We start from the raw sequence: 22505 nt of genomic DNA on the forward strand, positions 1-22505 counted from the left end.
TGTGCAAATGGGAAGTTCTAAGAGCAATTTTCACTCTGGAGGTCCTGGGGAGCTACTGTTGAATGTCTAGGTGGGTGGCTGAGTGGATGGATGGACAATAAAAATGGACAAGACAGGATGCTTTCTAGGGTGATTACAAAGTAGACTTGGTCAACAACTGGAGAGGTTAGGTGAGAAGTTGTCAAAACAAGTTAGTGGTTTGAGGCCTATGAGACCAGAGGGAGGACCTGGTGGCGGCGATGGGCAAGATGGATTTGGTGGGAAAATAAAAAAAAAAAACAAGGAAAGAGCAAAGCCAGTCTTTTCAACAAATGGACATCCACATGCAAAAATGAATTGAGACACACACCTTACACCCTTCACAAAAATTAACTCAAAACGGGTCATAGATCTAAATGCACAACTATTAAACTCCTAGAAGATAACATAAGGGAAAACCTAGATGACTTTGGGTATGGCAAAGACTTTTAGATAAAATACAACACCAACAGCACAATCTATGAAAGAGCTAGTTGATAGGCTGGACTTCATTAAATTAAAAACGTCTGTTCTGCGAGAGACAATGCCAAAAAAATGTGAAAACAAGCCACAGACCAGGAGAAAATATTTTCAAAAGACCCATCTGATAAAGGACTGTTATCCAAAATACACAAAGAGCTCTTAAAACTCAACAATAAGAAAACAAACAACCGATTTCAAAATGGGTCAAAGACCTTAACAGACACCTCACCAAAGAGATATACAGACAGTAAATAAGCATATGAAAAGATGCTCCACATCACCTGTCATCAGGGAAATGCAAATTAAAACAATAAAGAGATACCACGACATATCTATTAGGATGGCCCAAATCCAAAACACCAACGATGCCAAATGCTGGCAAGGATGCAGATAACAGGCGTTCTCTCATACTGCTGTTGGGAATACAAGATGGTACAGCCAATTTGGAAGGCAGTGCAGTGGTTTCATACAAAACTCAGCATGCTCTTACCATAAGAACCGGCAGTCATGCTCCTTCATATTAATACAAAGGAGTTGAAAACATATGCCCGTACAAATGTGTGCACACAACTGTTCACAGCAGCTTTACTCCTAATTGTCCAACTTGGAAGTACCCAAGATGTCCGTCCATAGGTGAATGGATCAACAAACTGTGGTACGTTCAGACAATGGAACATTACTCAGTGATAAAAAGAAATGAGCTATAAAGCCATGAAAAGACATGGAGGAAACTTAAATGCACATTACTAAGTGAAAGAAGTCAACCTAAAAAAGCTACATACAGTATAATTCCAATGATATGGCATTCTGGAAAAGTCTAAACTATGGAGACAGCAAAAGACTGGTTTTTTTGGTGTGTGTGTGGTTGCCAGGGATGGGGAAGGGGGGAGATGAACAGGTAGTGCACAGAGGATTTTTAGGGCGATGGGACTATTCTATATGATACTATAATGGTGGATCCATGCCATTACACATTTGTCCAAACCCACAGAATGTACAGCACCAAAAGTGAACCCTAATGTAAATTATGGACTTTGGGAGATTAGGATGTGTTTAAGTAGGTTCATCAGTTGTAACAAATGTACCACTCTGGCGGGGGATATTGATAATGGGGGAGGTTATACAGTGTTGGGGGCAGGGAGTGCATGAGAAATCCCTGTACTTTCTGCTTCATTTTGCTATGAACCTAAAACTGCTCTAAAAAATAAAATCTTTAAAAACAAAAAACAAGGACACAAGAAAATCACAAAGATGTCTCCATGTCTTAGCCACTTGATTTCCATTATCAGTTGAAAATGATTATCATCCAGAAGATGACCAGTTATAAACAGCCTGGAAGTTTCCTCCTGAAGAAAGCAAGTGTTTCAGAATCCTATATTTTCTCAGGACTTGATATACGATTGAGAAACGTTCTTATTTATTTTGTTAATCCAGACTTGTGAGGATTTCCAATATTGTCCAGAGAGAGAAGAAAAATAACCTTGTAGAACTAAAACCAGGGCAAGAAAATAAATGGCTTACTAAGCCCCTGCCACGCGCTCAGAAATCGGATCCATGTGTTCTCGTTGAACCTGGACGTGAACCCACAGCTGGAGGTATGAGAACAGATGAGTACCAGGCCTAGGGAAGGCAGACAGATCTGGATTTGGATCCCAGCGCTGCTCTTCCCAAGCAGGGTGGTCTTAGGCAAATCTCGTGGCCTCTCTGGGCCTCCACTGCCTTATTTATATAATAGGGTTTGGACTTAAACCCTCCCAGCTCGGACAAGCTATATTCTAACATTCCAGAGCCAGTTCTCCGCCATTAGAAGCCCCACGTTCATAGGACCCGACTGTCTAACTGTTCCCCAGCGTGTCCCAGCACCTCGCAGGGAGGCCCTGCCCAGGCAGGATTCATCCGTTCCTCAAATGTTCACTAAGCAACAGCCATGTGCCACTCGCTATGTACCAAAGCTGGAACCTAGCTACTCTCTCTCCAGCCAGAGCAGCTTCTTCTGAGAGTTGATGTTGCTTGCCCTGACTCTGGGAGATGCTGCATGCGGGCCTCTGTGATGTCAGAAGGATGAAAAGCACTGAGGAAGGCGCAGGAGGTGATGGAGTGAAGGTCACATACAGCGATTGTCCTTGGTGGGAGCAATGACGCCAACACAGCGTCGGGGCCCACACACCGCCCCTCGGGCCGCTAGAGAGCACTGCTACACCTTCACCTATCACCTTGCCACGGCTTCATCTGTGATCTGCTTATTTGTGATGTGATCCGAAATCCCTACTTACAGAGCCACCTGCCAAGAGGCTGAGCCTGCAGCGTCTGCATGAACTCCTGAGCAGGGGATGGGCTCTCAATTGAGTTAAGGCTGGGGTTATAGTTTTTGCCTTGGAGACAGGATGCGGCCAGGAACTTTTTCCAAGTTAATGAAATTTCAGAAATTTCTGGTGCAGCCCAGGTATGGAGAGCACGCTGGAACTTGGGATGCAGAGGAAGAGCCAACTCGGGCGTGGCCTGGACAACAGCAGGAATATGGAGTTCTCGCTGCTTCCTTCAACTGACTCCTGAGGGCGGCTCTGGCCAGGGTCCCGCAGGTGGGCGGCAGGGGCAACCTCTGCCCACTCAGGAAGACTCAGATGACCCTGTGTTTATTTTTAACTGTTTTTGTACAAAATCGAAAAGCCTTTGGACACTGGGCTCATGTTCAAGGTGAGATGAATGATAAACAGTAACAAAAGCATCAGACCCTCTCCTGAGGAGCCCACATGCTGATCCGGGCTCTCCTGGTCTCCCCAAACTGTCAGATGTGACCTACAGAACCTTGTCATTTATAAACAGCCAGGGAGCTGGGCCACCAGACCAGGTCCTAACCTGACACTTAACTCACTGTGAGACCGTGGACAAGTCCCTTCTCCTCTCTGAGCCTCAGTTTCCTCATGCATAAAATACGGGTGCAGATGGACCAGATAATCTCTAAGGAACCTCACAGGTCCAGCAAACCACATCTCATCCTGGACACTTACCCTGGTCTTGGGCATGAAACATGGGGAAGAGCCCATGAAACCCAGTCTTGAGGAAAATACTGAATTGTTCATACGACTTCAGCATTTCCCTTAATAGCCCCATTTAGATCCAGCTGCAACCAACAATCATAGAGCACCTACTATGTTCTAGGCAGTCTCGTTAACGGCCTCTTCATAACCAATCCGCGAGGAAACGGTCATTGCCCTCAGGTCACAGACGACAGGAATGATGGTCCACTCACCCAGAGGCATGGGCTATGTGGTCACCGAGGCTTGGGGTTAATCCCGGCCCTCCCCTCCCTACCTGAGTGTCCTTGAGCAAGTTACGTAACCCCGCGAAGCCTCAGTTTCCTCATCTGTAAAATGGAGATAATGCTAGCCCCTGCGTCTCATGGGGTTGTTTCAAGGTCTGAATGGAAGGGGCATCTGAAGTACTTAACAACCGTCACCTTGCCTTCCCTAAATCTTCTCTGAAATCTCTCGGAACATAGCTCACCGGTTCTTCCTTGATACTTGGTCCCTGCCTTAGGATTCTCTGACACACAGGCTCGATGTCCCAGCCAATGGCAAATGGCCCCACTGGGGACTGAGCTTCCTCCTGAGGGCCAAGTGGAATGAAATTCTGCCGTGGCCCAGGTCCAGGCCCGAGAGCCCAAAGCCACACATGCACGTGGACAGCCCATGCGCGCACCCGCACCAAAACCTCATCACTGCAGCCCTCGCTGGCCCAGCACGGACTCGCAGAAAGGTGGTCATCACAGTAGGAGCAATAAGAGCACCACCCACGATACCTCCTCCCTTTTTTCTATGGTTCACAAAGCACGTTCACATATGTCACCTGGGTAGGGTAGAGGCTGTGCTTTATTTATCCTTACATACCCACTGAATAATGCTAGGTATTAAGCAGATTCTCAGAAACTACTTCTTGAATGAATAAGTTTTATAACAAGATGTTTTTAAATCACCGTCTACTCAGCACATATGATCAGTTCCCCATTCTGCTAAGTGCTGAAATGTGCAGCCTTGCATTTCACTCCTACAACCATCCCTGAGACGAGGTCACTCATCAATCCCTGTTTTGCAGAAGAGGAAACAGGCTCAGAGAAGTTAAATGATGCACCCAAAGTCTCAGCCAGTGAGAGAGAGAGACCTGAGTTGTGGACCATGGTTCCAGACCCTGGTTCTCACCCCCTCCAGTCTTTCGCCTCTTCTTTAGCCAGAAGAGGCAGCAAGGGGGGCATGGGGGCAGGATGCATGTAGTCGATAATGCAATGAATTTTATGTTTGGAAAAACAAAAAAAATCCTATTGTCTTTAAGACACAAACCAGAGAAAGCAAAGATCAGCAAAATCACCTCGGCTGAGGGGACATGAGAGTCTCTGTTCTACTCTCCGGTCCCTGAGGCACAGCTATGACGACTTTCTAGTCCATCCTTGGCCTCCTTATAGCCCACAGCACGGGGCTTGTTGGTATCTCTTCTGTGTTCTCCTAAGCCCCTCCTGCAGGTCTGCCCACCTCCCACATTCTAGTAGTTTCCTCTTCATCTCACCTACCCCTGTGGGAGCCAAGGGGACCATCTTTTGCAAAACGTCCCGGAGTTATTAAGTTCCTATTTCCTTGGACGTTTTGTCTTCACCCACTGCCCCAGCCAATAACTTAGAATAAAGTTTATGAGCAACTGCCTACCAGAAGCAGGCAGGCGGGGAGTGACACGGTCAGGGTGACACAGGCATTTAAAAAAAGTCTGATTTTCCTCTTTTCCACAAATGAGGAAACTAACGGCATTGACGCCCAGCCACAGGACCAGGGGTGATGGAAATGGTGGGGACTGGTCAACCTAGTATCCCTAGAAGCAGGTGGCTGCGGCCCAACTCAGCCCAATGCTACCGGGTAGGCGTGCAAGCCCAGCGTGGCCCAATCTTCCCACTCAGCCCACTGCTACCGGGTAGGTCATCAATCCCAGCATGGCCCAATCTTCCAACTTTCCGAGGGACAACAGAGTCCTACTTCTTTTTTCACATATTTCACATGAAACTTCCTGATTTCTGAATGTTGGTAACTAATTCTCCCCCACCTCTTTTCTTTTTAATATGATACATGAGTGGGCTGGACTTGGCCATGAGCTACACATTTATAACCTCTAGTGAGACTTGTGGTACAGATGGCTGTACTCGTCAGACGGCCCTTTGCTGCCCTCACTTCTAAGCCTCCCTGGCGGTTGGTAAGCCTGTGCCTCAGGCTCAGGCCAGTGGCCTGGGAGTGGAAGAGCCGCAGTACCTTCCAGGCCAGGGCAGTGCAGAGCTGGCTGTCTCCCCCCATTTCTCCTCCCCTGTGAGGCACTGGCCCTGGAGGCCACCTGCTGCAGCCGGCACAGCAAGGCCACAAGATGGAGGCTGGTGAGAACTCGGGATCTGTAGCAGAGGCACCCAGCACCACCTGCCCTAGCACACGCCTGGAGTGCAGGTCTTCATTACAAAAACCCCATGGTAGTAGTTTAGCATTGCCTGGTTTCCAAAGCACCTTAACTCTACTTTCCTTATATGACTCTCAACCCAGTTAGAAAACAGGACCAGGCTCTATTATTTCACAGGTGAGCAAACTGAGGCTCAGAAGGTAGAACCGAACACCCCGAGGTGTGTGGCCAACAGGCGGTGGACTGGGATTCCAGCTCTGGACTCCTTGTCTAGCACTCCTCCTAGCCTCCAACTCAGGAGCTGGCCTTTGCCACGTGAGCCCCCTGGCATTCTCTGGGTCACCTGTGGCTTGTACAAGGACGACTCGCCCCTCCCCTGCCCACGGCTAGCTAAAGATCCACCTCTTACTTTTCCTGTGGACTTGGTCCCCTTCCAGATGCAGAAGTAACAGATGGTCCAGGCTGCCAGCAGACACAAGGCCAGCTCCCAGCGAAGGTTCCCGATGTGCTCGATCCCATCTGAGATGGCCAGGACCCGGCGCCTGCAGAAGGGAGGGCAGAGAGTCACGGGGGTTGGACATAGCCCACACTGACCCCACCATAAGCAAAGCTAGTGCTGCAGAGGGGCAAGGACAGCCCACTCACTCACTCATTCGCCCACCATTCACCAAGGGTCTTCTCTGAGCCAAACTCAGGGCCGGGTGTGGGAGCCTCAGAAAGGAGAAAGACTCAGCCACAGCCTTCATGGATTCGCTCCATGGGGGATAGGATGCGGGTTAGCAGGTGGTTTATGGAAACAGTATGGTAAGAGCTGCAATGGGAAGAAGCACAGGGACTTTGGGAAGACCGAGAAGTACCTAGCCCACCTCAGGGGTGCTGGAAGACGGCAGGACGGTCCATAAACATCCCAGGTCCCTCCCTCAGGGGAGATTACACAACCCTGCTGAACTCAACGGTGGCCAGAGGACTTGCTTTGGCCAGCGGCACACACTTCCCTTCAGACGGAGGCGTTCAGAGGCAGGCGGTGTGGTCCGCCATGTTCTCTTCGCCCTAGTGTGGCTCTCATAACAGAAGCATGTGTCAAGGTGGACCTCTAGAAGCCCAAGTTCCTAAGTGAGTACATGAGCCCTCCTGCCACCCCACATGAGCGGGGTGGCTTTTCTTAAATGCAAGAAGCAAGAAGCAAACTCTGCTGAAAGACAAATGCTGGATGATATCACTCTATGTGGAATCTAAAAAATACAACCAACTAGTGAATAAAACAAAAAAGAAGCCGGCTTCCAGATACAGAGAACAAACTAGTGGCTACCAGTGGGGAGAGGGAAGGGGGGAGGAGCAAGACAGGGGTCGGGTTTTTTTTTTTTAAGGGGTTATTATGGGATTATATAAATCATGGGTGTGAAAATTTTGAAAATTGTAAAGTACTGTAGACCTTAAATAACCTTTCATTCAAAAAAAAAAAAGCCACAAAAACAAAAAGAAACCCAACTCTGTTGCTTCAAGCTACTAAGTAAGATCTTTGTTACTGCAGCATAACCCAAACTCTCTTGACTGCCACAGGTGTCAGAGAAAGCTTTCTGGAAGAAATGACATTTGAGCCAGATTTTGAAGGATGATAGAGTTTAGCCAGGAGAAGGAGGGGGTAAAGATTGTTTTAGGCCCAGGGACTAGCAAAAGCAAAGGCCAGAAAACAGAGCATGGGATACTTGGGGAACGAGGAAGCCCAGAGACCAGAAGCGAAAAGCAGGACAGATAAACAGAGGAGGCATCCTCGGGAGCCTTGAATAGTGTGCCAGGGGGACGGAGTGTCCCAGAGGGCCCAGGCCACAGGAGAGGGGGACCCTGGCTGCGCTGAGCCAACGTGATCAGCCATGGCCCTCCCTCAGACCCCACCAGTCCTTCAGGGCTGACACAGGCCTGGCTCCTACATCCCAGCCTGGGGTTTGTGTTTCTCTAAAGTCAGACTCGCCACGCTCCATATTGTGCAGAACCATGGCACCAACACAAACCCCCTCCACACTCGCTCCACGAACCCCATGCCGGCTGCCAAGCCACCCCCACCGGGCCACGCCAGTCGCCTGGGCGCTCTGGGAACGTCCTTTGAGAAAGCAGCTCCCATCCCACCAAGCATGAAAGCCTCCCTCAGTGTCTGTCTCCCTGGGAATCCACTCGGGGCCTGATTTTGCATTAATTACTCAATGACACCAATTAGCGCTGGTCTGCAGGCTCCCTCCAGCCCCAGCCCCTGTCGGAGAAATCAGGCAGGCCCCCAAATAAAATTGGGCTGTGTGCAGCCAGGGATTTACTTGAAAGGAAGCCAGCTCTCACACCTATAGGCAGAAGGGGGGACATCTCCTAAATATACATTTATTGAGCATGTACTAGGTACCAGGCACTATATTAATACTGAGGATAAAAAGGCACGCATGGTATGGGGCTTGCCCTGTACTAGGATAAGTTGGACAAAAAAAAGTCCAAGTTATCTGAGAAAGAAAGGAGACAGCTGCTTAGCTATAACGGTTACTTTATTTGCTTCTTATATCTTAGCAGTCTTTGGCTTTAATTTGTTTTAAAATGACAGGCTGTATTAAATGAAACCTTTAAGAGTATCTATCATTAAAACAGAGCAGCAGGACCCAGAGCATGGCCCTTGTGGGGTGCTTGCCAAAAATACAAAAATTCCTGTGGACCCACTGAGTCTGAATCCTTACAAAATGGTTCCCGGGAAGCTACCTTTTCCTATGTTTCCCGGAGGATTGCTCATGAACAGCAAGGCTTGAGCAACACCGCAGAAGGAGAATTTCCTGGTGTTGGAGGAATGATGTACAGACTCCAAGGGTTTTGTTTTGTTTGTTTGTTTCTGAGAGGACGTGGACAGGGAGTTAGGGATCCTCTGAGAGGGTACTGAAGGGATGTACTTTCTCCCCAGAGGAATACCCTGATGTGCCCATTCACTCCCCAAATTCTGCAGGAACTTCAGGGTGCTCACAAACTCCCCTGTCTCCAGACTTAGAGCCTCGCGGCCGCGGATGCATAAGTACCACCTTACAAACTGCCCCCCGAAGCTTCCCAAACACCCATCAGGTGGCGAATGGGAAAGGACAACCCAGAGCAGGAAAGAAAGCGGCTACGGCAGACGGAAATGCCCAGGGTACTCTCTGTGCCTGTCACTGCAGCCTCGAAACCTCCATTAAAGAAACACTGAGACAGGTCTAGCAGGGCTGCATGCACACCCATGCCCTCTTGCTGGTGAGGTTGTTTCCTGAACAGAGAATCTGAAAACTGGAAACAGCACAGGGACAGAGGGAGAAAGAAGGGAGCAGACCCGCCAGGAGAGAGCTGGTGCAGGCCCCCCTCTTCCACAGTTTGGATGCTGCAAACTTTTGAGTCATGCAGCTGGCTTCGGCGCCCTCTCGCTTAATTGAACAATCTAATTCCCAAAATGGGAAGCAGATTACTAAAAGCTATGCAGGATGAATTGCTCTTTTGTTCCACCAGACATTATTTGAAAACATCCTCAAACTATTTTCTTTAGGTTTAACCAGCACTGACTCTAACTAGCAAGGGACATTGAGTTTCTAAAGAAAGGAGGCTCGGGGACCAGGTTCTCAGCCTGCAGGACTGCGGGGTTGTTTTCAAATCTACAAGGGCAGCCTTTGAGAGCATGGGAGCTGGGACACTCAACTCTGGAGACTTGGAGAAAGCACAGCTCTTCCTGGGAAAAAAACTTTCTTAATGACCCTCCCCCGTGAAGCACTGGGACAGAAGAAAGGTCTGAATAAGGAAGAGCTTGCTGCCAACACCCTGGCAAAAAAGGACCCAGGAACAGACCTCCCGACACCGTTCAGGGGGCGGGAAATGTGGAAGACTGGATGGGGCCCTTCGGAAGGATTCATTTACCCGAGGAATATTGTGCACCTACTACGAGCCAGGCATGAAAGCAGGTTCTTCATGAAGCATTTTTTTCAGGCCCTAAGACTATTTCTGGAGATTTCCACCCAGTACCTGGAGGTGTAATGCCTCTGCTTCTCCAGCCCTGGGCACACACAGAGATGGCTGGGCTCAAAAGCCAGCTCTGCTCCTGACAAGCTATGTGACCTTGGGGAAGGGACGTCACCTCCTTTCCATAGGTTTTCAAGCAGGAACTCATCTCACCCTCCCAACAATCCTTGAGGTAGACGCAATTGTTATCATCATTTCAAAGATGGGGAAACCGAGGTGCCAGGCGGTTAGGTAACTTGCCCAAAGTCATGCCGAGAGCAAGTGACGGGCGGGATCTGAACCCAGGGATCCTGGCTCCAGGGCCCAGACTTGCAGCTGCAGTGCTAGCTCCTAGATTCCCCCATGACACTAATAGGTGTTTGGCAGTTTGTAAGGAAGCCCTTCCTTCCTTCTTTACAAGTTAAAGCCATGTTGAATGCACCCCCCCAAAGCTACCTCACGTGACTTCGTGCGCTGGGCAAAAGTAGTACACAGCACGCATCCTTCACGCATTTATTAATTTATTCAAGTGATACTTATTAAGGTGTTTTCAGTGTGTCAGGTACTGTGCTACACTTGGGGTCCTTCAAGAGCTCATGGTCCACGGGGGAAGACGGACAAGTGAACAGAGCAGAGTGTGGAGAGGGTCAGGACAGGGAAAAGCAGAGGAACCTCACTGCAGATCTGGCCAGTATCTGGACGTGGGAGTGGGGCTGTGGAGGCCCTGGAGGGTTAACAAAGAAGAGGGAGGCATTTGGGGCAGAAAGTCCACCAAAGGCAAAAGCCAGGAGGCTGGAACAAGGGCTCGATGTGCAGCAGGAAGCGGGGTAAGAAGTGGGGGCAAAGGATGAGGCTGGAGTGATGAGCAAGAGCTGGACTCTGAGCCATCCTGAGGGTGATGGAAGCCGAGAAGAATCTTAAAAAAGAGGAAGACTACATCAGGTGCATGTTTCCGAAAGCTCTCTTTGGCTGCACTGGAAAGACTGGAGGGTAAGGGTGGAATGGAGCGAGGTGCCCAGTGTGGAGACTTTTGCCTTAATTTGGACAATAAAGAGGGAGGGGCTGGACGAAGGTAGGGAAATGGCCCTGGAGGGGAACAGATGGGCTGGGGAGCAGCAGGGGTGCAACGTGGCTGCCTGGGGGTGGCAGGTAGCAGGGAAGTTGGAGGTCCAGACGGACGCCAGGTTTGTACCTTCATGGATGGGGGTCATTAGCTGAGCAGGAATGAATTGTCAATCGGTGTAGAGGAGGAGGAGGTGGAAGGTCAATCTTTTTTTGTTTTGTTTTGTTATGTTTTTTGCGGTACGCGGGCCTCTTATTGTTGTGGCCTCTCCCGTTGCGGAGCACAGGCTCCGGACGCGCAGGCTCAGCGGCCATGGCTCACGGGCCCAGCCGCTCCGTTGCATGTGGGATCCTCCCGGACCGGGGCACGAACCCGCGTCCCCTGCCTCGGCAGGCGGACTCTCAACCACTGCGCCACCAGGGAAGCCCCGGAGAGTCAATCTTTTAGATAAGGTGATTTTGAGATGCTTGTGGAACACCCAGTCAGCTGCAAGGCCCAGAGGCAGCTGGGTGTCTGGGTACAAACCTCACAATAGAGATGTAGGCAGGAGATTCAGACCCGAGCCCTTGGCCATCAAGTGTCCTGGGAGAGCATGAGGCCGCCTGGGGAGAGCCGGAGAAACGGGAGGGAGAGGGCTGGCCACAGAACCCCCAGAACCCCATCACTTACAGGGCAGATGGAGGCTGAGAGGAGCCCTTTGAAGAGAGAGAGAAGGGTTAGGCATCCCTGAAGAAGGTGGCATCCCCAGAGGCAGAGGGAGAGAGCGTTCCAGGAGGGCAAGGAACCCATCTGCCAAGTGCCTCCAAGCGGCCTGGTGAGAGGGAGAGCGCTGCAGGATTCGGGGCCAGAGTGGCAGGTGAAGCAAGGAGAGCTGCCCAGCCCTGGCGGGGCAGACTTCAGACAGTGGCACGCAGGGAGCAGAGGGGAGGTGAGACCTGTTGAGGCGGCTCTTTGGAGAAGTTGCTCTGATGAGAATGCGAACTAGTAGTTCTTGGCCACAGGGCATCAGAGCTGTCTTACCTACACTTGTTTAATTTTCAGGTTGGCATGACTGGGATACTTAATGGAAAAGAGCCAGGAGGGAGGGGAAGCTTCAAATGCAGAAGGGAATGGGGGGCGAGGGAGGAAAGAAGCAGGTAGAAGTCTCTGAGACGGGCAGCAGGGAAAGAATCCATGCGTGGAGACGTCATTTCTACAGGAAGAAGAGGGAAAGAATTGGGAATCCAAGAGGTGAGTTGAAAAGCAAACTATCCTCATTAAGAGACTCTCAGAGTAAGGAACGAGAAGGAGCTGGTAGCAGAGGGGACTGTGGCAGGTGCCACCCAAGAGCCCTCACATCTCACTGCATTCAGTCCTCATACCAACATAACTACCATGAGGGCATTCTTATACCCATTCTACAGGTGGGGAAACTGAGGCCCAGAATGGTGAAGCAACTGGCCCAGATTGGGACCTGAAACCAGGTTCTTCTGATGGCCACACATCCTTCTGTCTCGGCAGAAGCTGACCCCAGAGAGAGGATGCCTCCCACTCAAGGCTTCTGCTATGTCCTCCGCAGTCTGAGGGAAGTGGCTGGAATCCGATCCTGCAACACCCTCACTGTCCTCTCTGTGTCTCACATACACAGAGGGGCTGAGTCCAGAGGGAAGGAAACAGCCTCATACCTGGCGCTTTCCTTCCACACACTAGCTTCCAGAGCCGAGAGTCGTTTGACCAGAGAAAGCAAAGATGGAGTAGACCCTTCTCTCCCACCACCGCAGAGGGCCTGGGAGGGACGCTGGGAACGGGTCCCAAGCCGACCGGGGAGGCCTCATCTCAGTGTCCAGCATGGAGCCGGCAAACGCATCACCTTTCTTTAACCTGCCATGGAGGGTAGCACTGCCAGGGATGCAGAGGCCGCCCTAAAAGCTGGCACTGAGGGACTGCGCTATAAATAGCCTTGCTCAGTCCTCCTTTCTGGTCTCCCAAAGCAACAAACAAAGACAGCCCATCACCCAAACAAATGCGCCTTCCCTGCCCCCTCCATAATCCCTCCACCTTCGGGGTCCTGCTCTCACTTCCCCGGCCCAGTGCAGGCCCCCAACTCTCCCCGTGTACGGGGTCTGCTCCTGCAGAGCCCTCGGTCGAGGCCCTAAACTGAGCTGAGGACTCAGGGCAAGGGCCCTCCTAGGCCTCTGCATCATGTATTCACTCAGGAGAGTGACTGGATGCTACCTGCGCGTTGCTGAGGGCCCTAAGAGCAAGGCCTGCAGTGATGAGGAAGGCAGGTGAGTCCTGCCCTCAGGGAAGAGAAAGGTGATGACAAGGTCAGTGACAGTCTGCACTCCCTTCATGCTTACTGAAGCCAGTGCAACCATGATTCCTACTTTACTGATGGGAAAACTGTAGCTTAGGGCAGCAACATGCCCAGAAAGGCAGAGGCAGAACCTGAAGCCACATCTATCCAACTTCAGAGACACTGCTTGGACCCATGGCCCCATCTTGGGGAAGATGGACTAGAAATTGTGTCACCCAGGGAAGACAACTAGGCAACGAAGCGGGTCTGTGGGGTCTGGAGCTCCCATGCCAACTTCTTCTATCACTGCAGAAATCCTCCTCCCAAGTCGCGAGGAAGTCTCCTCCAGTCCCCTCCACTTTCCAGGATTCATTCCACGGTTCTCTCTGCCAAGAATGTCCCTGTAAATTCTCACATGCCTTAAAAATTCTGCCTGTCCTTCAAGCACCAGCTCAAATAATACAAAGCCTCACCAAGTGCTTCCTTGGTCCCCACCTGTACCCTGAGGACGGGTCCCTCCTTCCCCATGAAGGTGCAGTGAGCATCTACACGCACCAGGCACTCCTAGGTCAGGGGTCAACAAACAGTTTCTGTAAAAGGCCAAATAGTACAGATTTAGGTTTCGCAAGGCATATGGTCCCTGTCCCAACTATTCAACTCTATCCTTGCAGTGTGAAAGCAGCCAGAGACAATATGTAAATGAACACTATGGCTGTCTTCCAATAAAACTTTATTTACAAAAACAGGCAGCAGATGGGATTTGGCCCACAGTTTCCTGACCTCTGTCCTAGGCTAATGCTTCCCAAAGAACACTAATCCTTTAATACACCCTGAGGTCACACTGGGACCTCACTGAGAAATGGCTGCACATTATAGCCCTCCTTAGAGAGTCCCAATGCTCATTAGACTATTAAAGGCTCTGAGAAGTCCTGCAATAAAGACACCTCTATAGCTCTGTCTAACCCAATGTTTCCCAATCTTATTTAGAACTATTCCCCATTAAAGTGAAAATTAAAACCACAATGAGATACCACTAGGGTGCACCCAAGAGGACGGCTGTAATCAAAAAGACAGACAACAGGGCTTTCCTAGTCGCGCAGTGGTTGAGAGTCCGCCTGCCGATGCGGGGGACACGGGTTCGTGCCCCGGTCCGGGAAGATCCCACATGCTGTGGAGCGGCTGGGCCCGTGAGCCATGGCCGCTGAGCCTGCGCGTCCGGAGCCTGCGCTCCACAACGGGAGAGGCCACAACAGTGAGAGGCCCGCGTACCGCAAAAAAAAAAAAAAAAAAAAAAAAAGACAGACAATGATAAATGTCCTCAAGAATACGGAGAAATGGAACCCTCACATATTTCTGGTACGAATATAAAGTGTTCTGGCCACACTGGAAAAGTCTGGCAGTTTGTTAAGAATTTAAACATAAAACTCAGCCATTCCACTCCTAGGTTATTCAAAAAGAGCCCAAAACTGAAAACCACCCAAATGTCCATCAACCAATAGACAAACTGGGGTCGATCCATACAATGGAATATTATTCAGCCACGAAAAGGAACAAAGCAGTGACACATGCTAGAATATGGATGAACCCTGGAAACATGATGCTAAGTTTCATGAGGACAGTAACAGAGACCACACACTGCATGACTCCACTGAATATGCAACGTCCAGACTACACAAATCCACAGAAACAGATAGCAGGTGAATGGCTGCCTGGCAGGGACAGTGAGATTAACTACAAATGGCATGAGAGATCTTGCTGGGGAAATGGAAATAGTACAAACCTATTTTGCGGTGACAATTTCACACTTGGCAAGTTTGCTCGAAAATCACCTACTTGCACACCTAAACAGCGTGCAGTTTATGGCATGTAAATTATACCACAAAGCTATTAAAAAGTTGTTAAGAAGGAAGTGCCCCATCACGTTTCTGCCTTTCCAAAGCAATACCTCCTAACTTTGTGTAGAACACACTTTGGCACGGAGCACCGGGCAGTCTCGCGTATGTTGTCTTGTTTTACACCCACTGCCCAGAGCAGACGGAGGCTCCAAGTAGATATGGACCTTGCCGTAGATCACAGACTGGAAAGTGGCAGAGCCTGGCCTGGCACACCAGTCTCCTGACCCCAAGTTCAATGCCTGTTCTGGTCCTGCATGGCTGGAGGGTAATATCCAGCAAGATAGGAAGCAGTAAGGAGAGGTGTCTATAAGTAGGGATCCCACGCCACGGAAAGGGCCTCACTGCTCCGTGGCTGGAATCCCGGCGCCCTTCTCCTCCTTACCAGGACTCAGCACAGCCTTCCCAGACCCCCGGGTTCCCCTGGTACAGCAGCTCTGCGTTATGAGTGGCCAAAAGCTCAGGGAGGGTCTGACACCTGGCGGGGTCGGCCCCTCCAAGACACTCTGTGTTAAGGCTGGCAGAGAGCCACCGTCTGCGACGGAGGGACTGCGGGCAGGAGAGGTACACGTGACATCAGGAAAAGCCCTGGACGAGAGATCCAGAGCAGGAGCGGGCATCTGCCCCCAGGTCCAGGGTATCCCACCAGGAGGCCTCTGTGTTTTGAATGACACCTCATCCACCTGAGCTGTTGGGTGGGAGAGTGGGGACAGGCTGAGAAAGGGCAAGATGCAGGGGTGAGCGGAGCCACCGTCGACTGGTTACTGCCCCCCTGCTTCCATCACTCTATGCTGACTGCACCTGGAAGGGTGGTGAGGTGCACCCATTTGCCAGGGAGGAAAGTGAGGTTCAGAATCACCTGCCCAGGGCCCCCAGGAGTGAGTGGGAGAGTCAGGTCCCAGCTCTGGTGCTTCTTCCTCATCTTAGAGGTCTTCCAGGGAAAGCATGGAGCAGAGTGTGTGTGTGTGTGTGTGTGTGTGTGTGTGTGTAAATCTGGAGAGTTTCAAACACTTTCTCCTGGTTTTATTAGAAGTGATAAGGAATCGAGATAACACGCTAAAATTTGGGAACAACCCCTTCTGAGTTACTCTCTGCCTGAGCCTGAATTCAAGTCATTCATGAACCTCTTGTGCCACCAGCTGCAGGGCCACAACATACTCCAGGAGGCCAGCATCAATTTCCATCTCTCATCACAGTAGATCAGAGTCCGCTTGCCTCACACTCAAGGCCTGGCTCAGCTGGAAACCACAGTATTCTATTAAAAGCAACATTCAAGTCATTTCCTAAAGGTACCTCTTGAAATCCAACAAGACAAAAGCCAACAGGTGTTTTGTGTTTTGTTTGTGCTGGGCGCTGGAGACAAGTCATTCCTCATTCGTTCCTCCCTCCCTCCACCAATTATACATCTCCATCTACAGCAAAACTCTCTCTTCAAGACCCTAGGGCCACAGGGCTGCAGATAGAAGGGACACACCAGTCGGATTCTGCCCCGTGATAAAACAGGAAGCTGATGGCATTTCAGACATGGGCGGGAGGAGCATGTACGGAAGGGTGGAGGGATGCAGGTGGGATCAGAGAGGGCTGGCTCTCAGCCCAGCTCCAGCTCTTGCTAGACAAGAGAGGCACTTTGGATAAGTCCCTTAACCTCTCCCTGCCTCAGAATCCCCTGAGTGAGATGGGAATCTGTTCAGTGATGCTGTATCATGTATCCCCTGGGTGGGTGGATTAAATGAAGTGATAGGCCTGGAGGGCCATGCTCAGGGCCAGGGTACACAGTAGCTGCTTAGCAACTAACTGCAACTTCCCTTCCTTTACTTCATCCACCAGGATGTAAAAGGAATCTCAGTCAGAACTCTTGTGGTTCCGTAAATCACTGCTTCCCATTACTCGGTGTAAGACATCCACTATTTATGAAAACAAATGCCCTCATAGCTGATTTTATATACAAATATCTTTAATGATCAAGACTGGATAATACTAGGAGTTCTATAAAAGGGAGCTGATCTAAGAGATGAATTACGTTTCTGAACCCGGGAACTTATACTCTTCAACAGACAGGGCAAAAGCAAAGTAAGAGGACACAACTCCACGAGGTTAAAAAACATTCATTCATTCATTCAATCTTCCATCCATGTGTTTGAAAAAATATTTTGTGAGCACTTAGAATGTGCTGGCAGGACAACAGGGAACAAAACAGGACAGTCCTTGCTGGCATAGGGCTTATAGCCTAATGGAGGGAGAGAGAGAATAAACTAGTAAAAAAGACACAAGGATTTCAGGTAAGTCCTACGCAGACAATAAAACAGACAGATGGGGTTGAGAGGGACCGGGGTGCCGATTCAGCTGATAAGTGGAAGCAACAGGATGGGCAGGGAGGGCTTCCCAAATGACACGTGAATTAAGACTCAATGATAAGAACGAGCCAGACACCCAAGGACTTGGTGAGGAAACTTCTAAGCAAAGGGACTCTTCTATGCAAAAGCTGGACACTGAGCCTAGGACAAGCCCAGGACATACGAAAGACAGAAAGAAGGCCGGTGCGGAGGAGGGCAGAGGGGAAGACGAAGGAAGTAGGGGCGGCCCCGGGCCCACAGCAAGAATTAAGAGTTTCACTTCAGCAACTTGGAGCCCAAATTTTGTGTCCAAATTAAAATCAGTTCAAGTGGCCACATGATTCAGAAATAAACAATTTTTTAAAACCTCCTCCAGGAAAGATAAACCAGAAAGACAAGACTGCATCCTTCTGAATAAAGATAGAGAACTGAATACCCTTAGAGCTTAATGCAGGCTCAGCACACAATATGCTCTCAACAAATGTGTGCTGAATGGATGCCACACAAAAGCGATTTCAACTGTATACATGGCGAGAATGCAGTTGCTTGCAAAACCCTGGGCGAGAGGGATGAGACTGAGAAAGGGAAGTGAAAATAGACCAAAGCCCATCTGATGCTACAATGCCGGTTACACTCATATAGCACTCGATCCCTCCAGAGGACACAGGCTCAACATGTAAAACCGCAAACATATTGAGATAAACTCGTGGGTGCCAGATGCATAATGAGTTACTAAGGGAAACCAGGGTGGCCTGATTTTGAAATCTGACATGAGGAAGACAAGCCGCCCCTGCCCCACAGGCCCCCTGCCTGAGCCAGAACCCAGGACTGACCCAGAGCCTGAGCTGTTCTCCCTGGCTAAGCCAGTAACATGAATTATTCCCTGAAAAGGAAAATGAACTTTCAAGATGCCAGATGCCCAAGGTCAGGGTAAAGCCACGGGCAGCCCTGCGGAGGGAAACAGCACCTTGTAACTGACTTTACGGGAATCTACAGGCTTGTCTCTCCTCCGCTTCTAGAGGGCTAGAACGGCGTCTTACATTCCCACCACTGCCAATTACGCCAAGTGTCCTTACATGCACCAGGAGCTCAGACGTTTGTTGAATGAATGAACAAGCACACAACTGAGGCAGTCCATTCTGACCCAGCAATGTGGCCCTGAATAAGGTCCCTGGAGTTAGAGGCAGTGAGAGCGAGATAGTAAGAGCACACTATAGATGGGAACCAGCCACACAAGGAAACAGCAAAGAGAACTAGGAAAGAAACATTTTTAAGGACACTTGATCCAATACTTGAAGGGCTGTCACATGGGAAAGGAATTAGGCACGTTCTATCCAAAGCCCCAGAAGCCAAACTATGACTGAATTCAAGGAAGAACTTTCTCCTAGCAGAGCGTTTGCCAGGCTGTATTTAGTGGAATGCTAGCGTTCTGGGGTGGGCGATGGGTGGGGGATGAGGGGAAAGAGTCCAAATGATTGCATGGGAAAATATGTTTGGGAATTTGAGTTAATCAAAGGTAATGGATATTCTTACTGAAGGGCATGGCTTTCAGCCCTTCTCAAATTTATGTGGCTCCAAATAGCTTTTCATAGGATGCTACAAACATCTCACAGAGTCTCTACATTCCAAGTTCAGCTCCGAGGAGAAGATGAATGAGAGCTGTCTGATAAAAACACCTTACGAAGGAAGGAGCGTCACACCAGCATTTGAGTACTTTTAGGATGCAGAATTCAACATTGCATAGATGATACAAATGCAATCAGAGTAGAAAACTAGAACGATGCGTTCATTCTCACATTGACTTTCATTTTGAATAACCAAGTAGCAGACAAAAAGGCCCAGTTACAAGTGAGGACACAGACTCGCTGCCCCTCCCACCACTTGGTGTCCAAATGAGTGGGTGACATGGATATGACAAAGGGATCCTCAAAGCCATCAGTGCTGTTCTGGGGAGCTTAGGGACAGGATGAGTTCTTGCCAGAGCCCACTTTGACTCGCCTCATGTAGTATTTTCTAGAAAATATTGCCTGCCACCTTCCTCCCATGTACCTGTACATTCTGTAAATATTCACTGGGGGCCTTCCATAGACTGGCAGTAGTGAGCAAAACCAGAAAAGGTACTGCTTCATGACTGCCTCCTGGGGAATTCACACAATAATCAAACATATTGCACAAATAATAATTTAATCGAGGTTTTCCATACATGTTACAAAGGAAATGAATGGTACAAAGCAACGTAAGTTACACAGAGAACTTATCCAGTGTAGGATTTGAGGTTGTGTTCCCTAAGGGAGCACAGAGACCATGTTTTGCAGACACTCAAATGTGCAGGTCCTAAACATTCCACTGGAAAACCATAGCCCAGTGAGGCTGGAAAAGGTCACACAGCACCTCCTCCCACCCCCCAAGAGCAGCCTCTGCTCTAGCATAATGTCATATGGATGCTCTATTTGGGACTAAGACTCAGTAGGTCTGGAGAGAGCTAGAGTTTGCACTCCTAACCAGGTGATTCTAATGCTGCTTCTCTGACAACCACATCAGGCAGCACTACTTCATCAGGCATTTTAAAAGACCCAAATAGGGGCTTCCCTGATGGTGCAGTGGTTGAGAGTCCGCCTGCCGATGCAGGGGACACAGGTTCGTGCCCCAGTCCGGGAGGATCCCACATGCCATGGAGCGGCTGGGCCCGTGAGCCATGGCCGCTGAGCCTGCGCGTCCAGAGCCTGTGCTCCGCAATGGGAGAGGCCACAGCAGTGAGAGGCCCGCATACGGCAAAAAAAGAAAAAAAAAAAAAAAGACCTAAATAAATGGAGGGCTATACCATGTTCATGGACAGAGAGGCTGAATCACAAAGATGTCAGTTTTCCTCAAATTAACCTATAAGTTCAATATTCTCCCAACCAAAATCCCCACAGAGTTGTTCTGTTATTATTGTTTTTTAACTCGACAAGCTGATTCTAAAATTCATTTCGAAGACCAGAACAATTTTGGAAAGAGCAAAGTGAGGGACTTGCCTTATGAGGTCAAGGCTTAAAATTAAACTATAGGTATAGTATTGACACACAGTTAGCAAAAGAGATGAGCAGAACAGAGAGCCCCTAAACAGACATGTGCTTGTAGGAAAACTTTATATGGAAGATGGCATTACAAATCAGTAGGGATAGGATGAACAATTCAGCAAATACATATATATATGTGGCTGGATTCCCACCTTGTACCATATGCAAAAAGAAAATTCCAGGTAGATTATATTCCTGAATGTGAAAAAACAAAACTTTAAAACTCTTAAAAGAACACCACCCGCCCAAAAAAAGAAAACCCAGAAAAAAAATTTTTTTTACAACTTTGGGGTAGGGAACTATATCTTAAATAAGACACCAAGTGTGCAAACCAAATAGAAAACTATTGGCAAATTTGAATTCAATACAATTTATGCCATACATAAACAAGAAAGAAAAGCCACACACTAAGAAAAGCTATTTGCAGCATGAGTACTAATACCTACAATGTATCAAGAACTCCTACCTATGAGAAAAGAGAAAAGGATATGAGCAGAAAGTTAATGGATGAGGAAACCCAAATGGAGCAAAAAAAACATGAAAAGATGTTCAACCTCATAAAGTAATTAGAGAAATGCAAATTTAAAACAGTGGGATACAATTTCATATCCATTACACTGGCAGAACTTAAAAACTCTGACCAGAACAAGTGCCTAGGTCTAGAATGGGGAGAAGTAGAAATTCTCGTTCTACTCTTATTTGGAGAGTAAATTAGCACAATTCCTTTAAAAAGCAATTTGACATAATCTGATAAAAGTGACAATGCATGAACCCTACCTCCCAGTAATTCCACTGTTAGGTATATGGCCTAGAAAACTCGATTTGTGCAGAGAAGCACAAACAAGACATTCACTCAGCTTAATCATACTGGGAAACGCGAGACAGTCTAAATGCCCATCAAGAGGAGCCAGGTAAACACAATGTAGACTCTTTATATATGGAAATACTATACAGCAGGAACAGAATGAATGAACCGAAGCTACATGTATCAATATGGAGACCATCTCAAAACCAATATTGAGCAAAGAAACAAAGCTATAAGAAAGAGTGAGTAATGGATACCATTAATATAAAATTTTAAAACATTCAAGGAAGACTTAGCCATTATTTGGGAGATATACATAATATGAATATAATATGTATATAGGCACATGTATGTACAGAGGGAAGTATTTTATTTATATCAATATTTATATAAATAAGTTATATTTATAATTATAAACTCATGTTCTTTACATTCATTTTATAGAATGATAAATCTAAATTCAGCATAATGACCTCTAGAGAGGGAAGGAGAAGAATGGTATCTGGGAATAGAATAAAAATCACTCCTAAAACCACTGTCCCCCTACACTATCATTAAAGTAGGGGAGGGTCTTCAATGAAGCCAGACCTTTCCAGATTAAAAAGCCTCAGAAAGCCTTTAGCCACCCTTCAACCCACAGAGGAAACTGCTCTTCAATTCCTGGGGCACTGCACAATTCTGCACATTCACAATGTAAATCATGCCCTCTAGGGGTGTGCAGTGAACAACTTATACAACCGTGTGTGGCAGCTCTCGTAACTCCAGGGCCACAGACCTCTTTGGAATACTGATGAAAAATGCCCGTCTCTGGGAAAATGCCCACCCACACGACTACTGCCTATAACGTCTGTGGATTCAGGCACCTTCCCAACAACCATCAGCAGGCCTACACTGGTCAAACTCTTCCAGGAACAAGGGCTTACAACCTTCGGAAGTACTTGCAGACAACTCTGTGAGGCTAAAGCTCTTCCTAAGTACGTTGAAAACCTGCCTCTTTACAACCTCTACCCGTTAATGTTGATGTACTTCCTTTCCGCATGACATTGCTGCTACTGAGAGAAAGCTAACCTGCCCCCCCGGAGACTTCTGCTTTCAAGGCTAAATATATTCTTGACTTAGTTTATTGTAAACGTGCCAAATCTTATCTTTTGTTAAAAATGAATTTTTAAACTGCC

The 22505-nt window shown here is 48.5% G+C and overlaps 1 protein-coding gene across 6 annotated transcripts in view; it reads right to left on the reverse strand.

The window, feature by feature from the left end:
* The window catches only part of SLC6A11 (solute carrier family 6 member 11), a 147270-nt gene that overhangs the window by 117253 nt on the left and 7512 nt on the right, over positions 1–22505 (reverse strand). For all 6 annotated transcript variants that reach the window (XR_009542695.1, XM_060161182.1, XM_060161179.1 and 3 more), the window contains exon 5: positions 6332–6464. Coding sequence is in view for 5 of the 6 variants with exons in the window: in XM_060161182.1 (XP_060017165.1) it covers positions 6332–6464 (133 nt within the window). In the remaining variant the exon portion in view is untranslated. The remainder of the gene's footprint in view (positions 1–6331; positions 6465–22505) is intronic.

This window comes from Lagenorhynchus albirostris, chromosome 10 (assembly GCF_949774975.1).
Source record: "Lagenorhynchus albirostris chromosome 10, mLagAlb1.1, whole genome shotgun sequence".
Lineage (NCBI taxonomy): Eukaryota > Metazoa > Chordata > Mammalia > Artiodactyla > Delphinidae > Lagenorhynchus > Lagenorhynchus albirostris.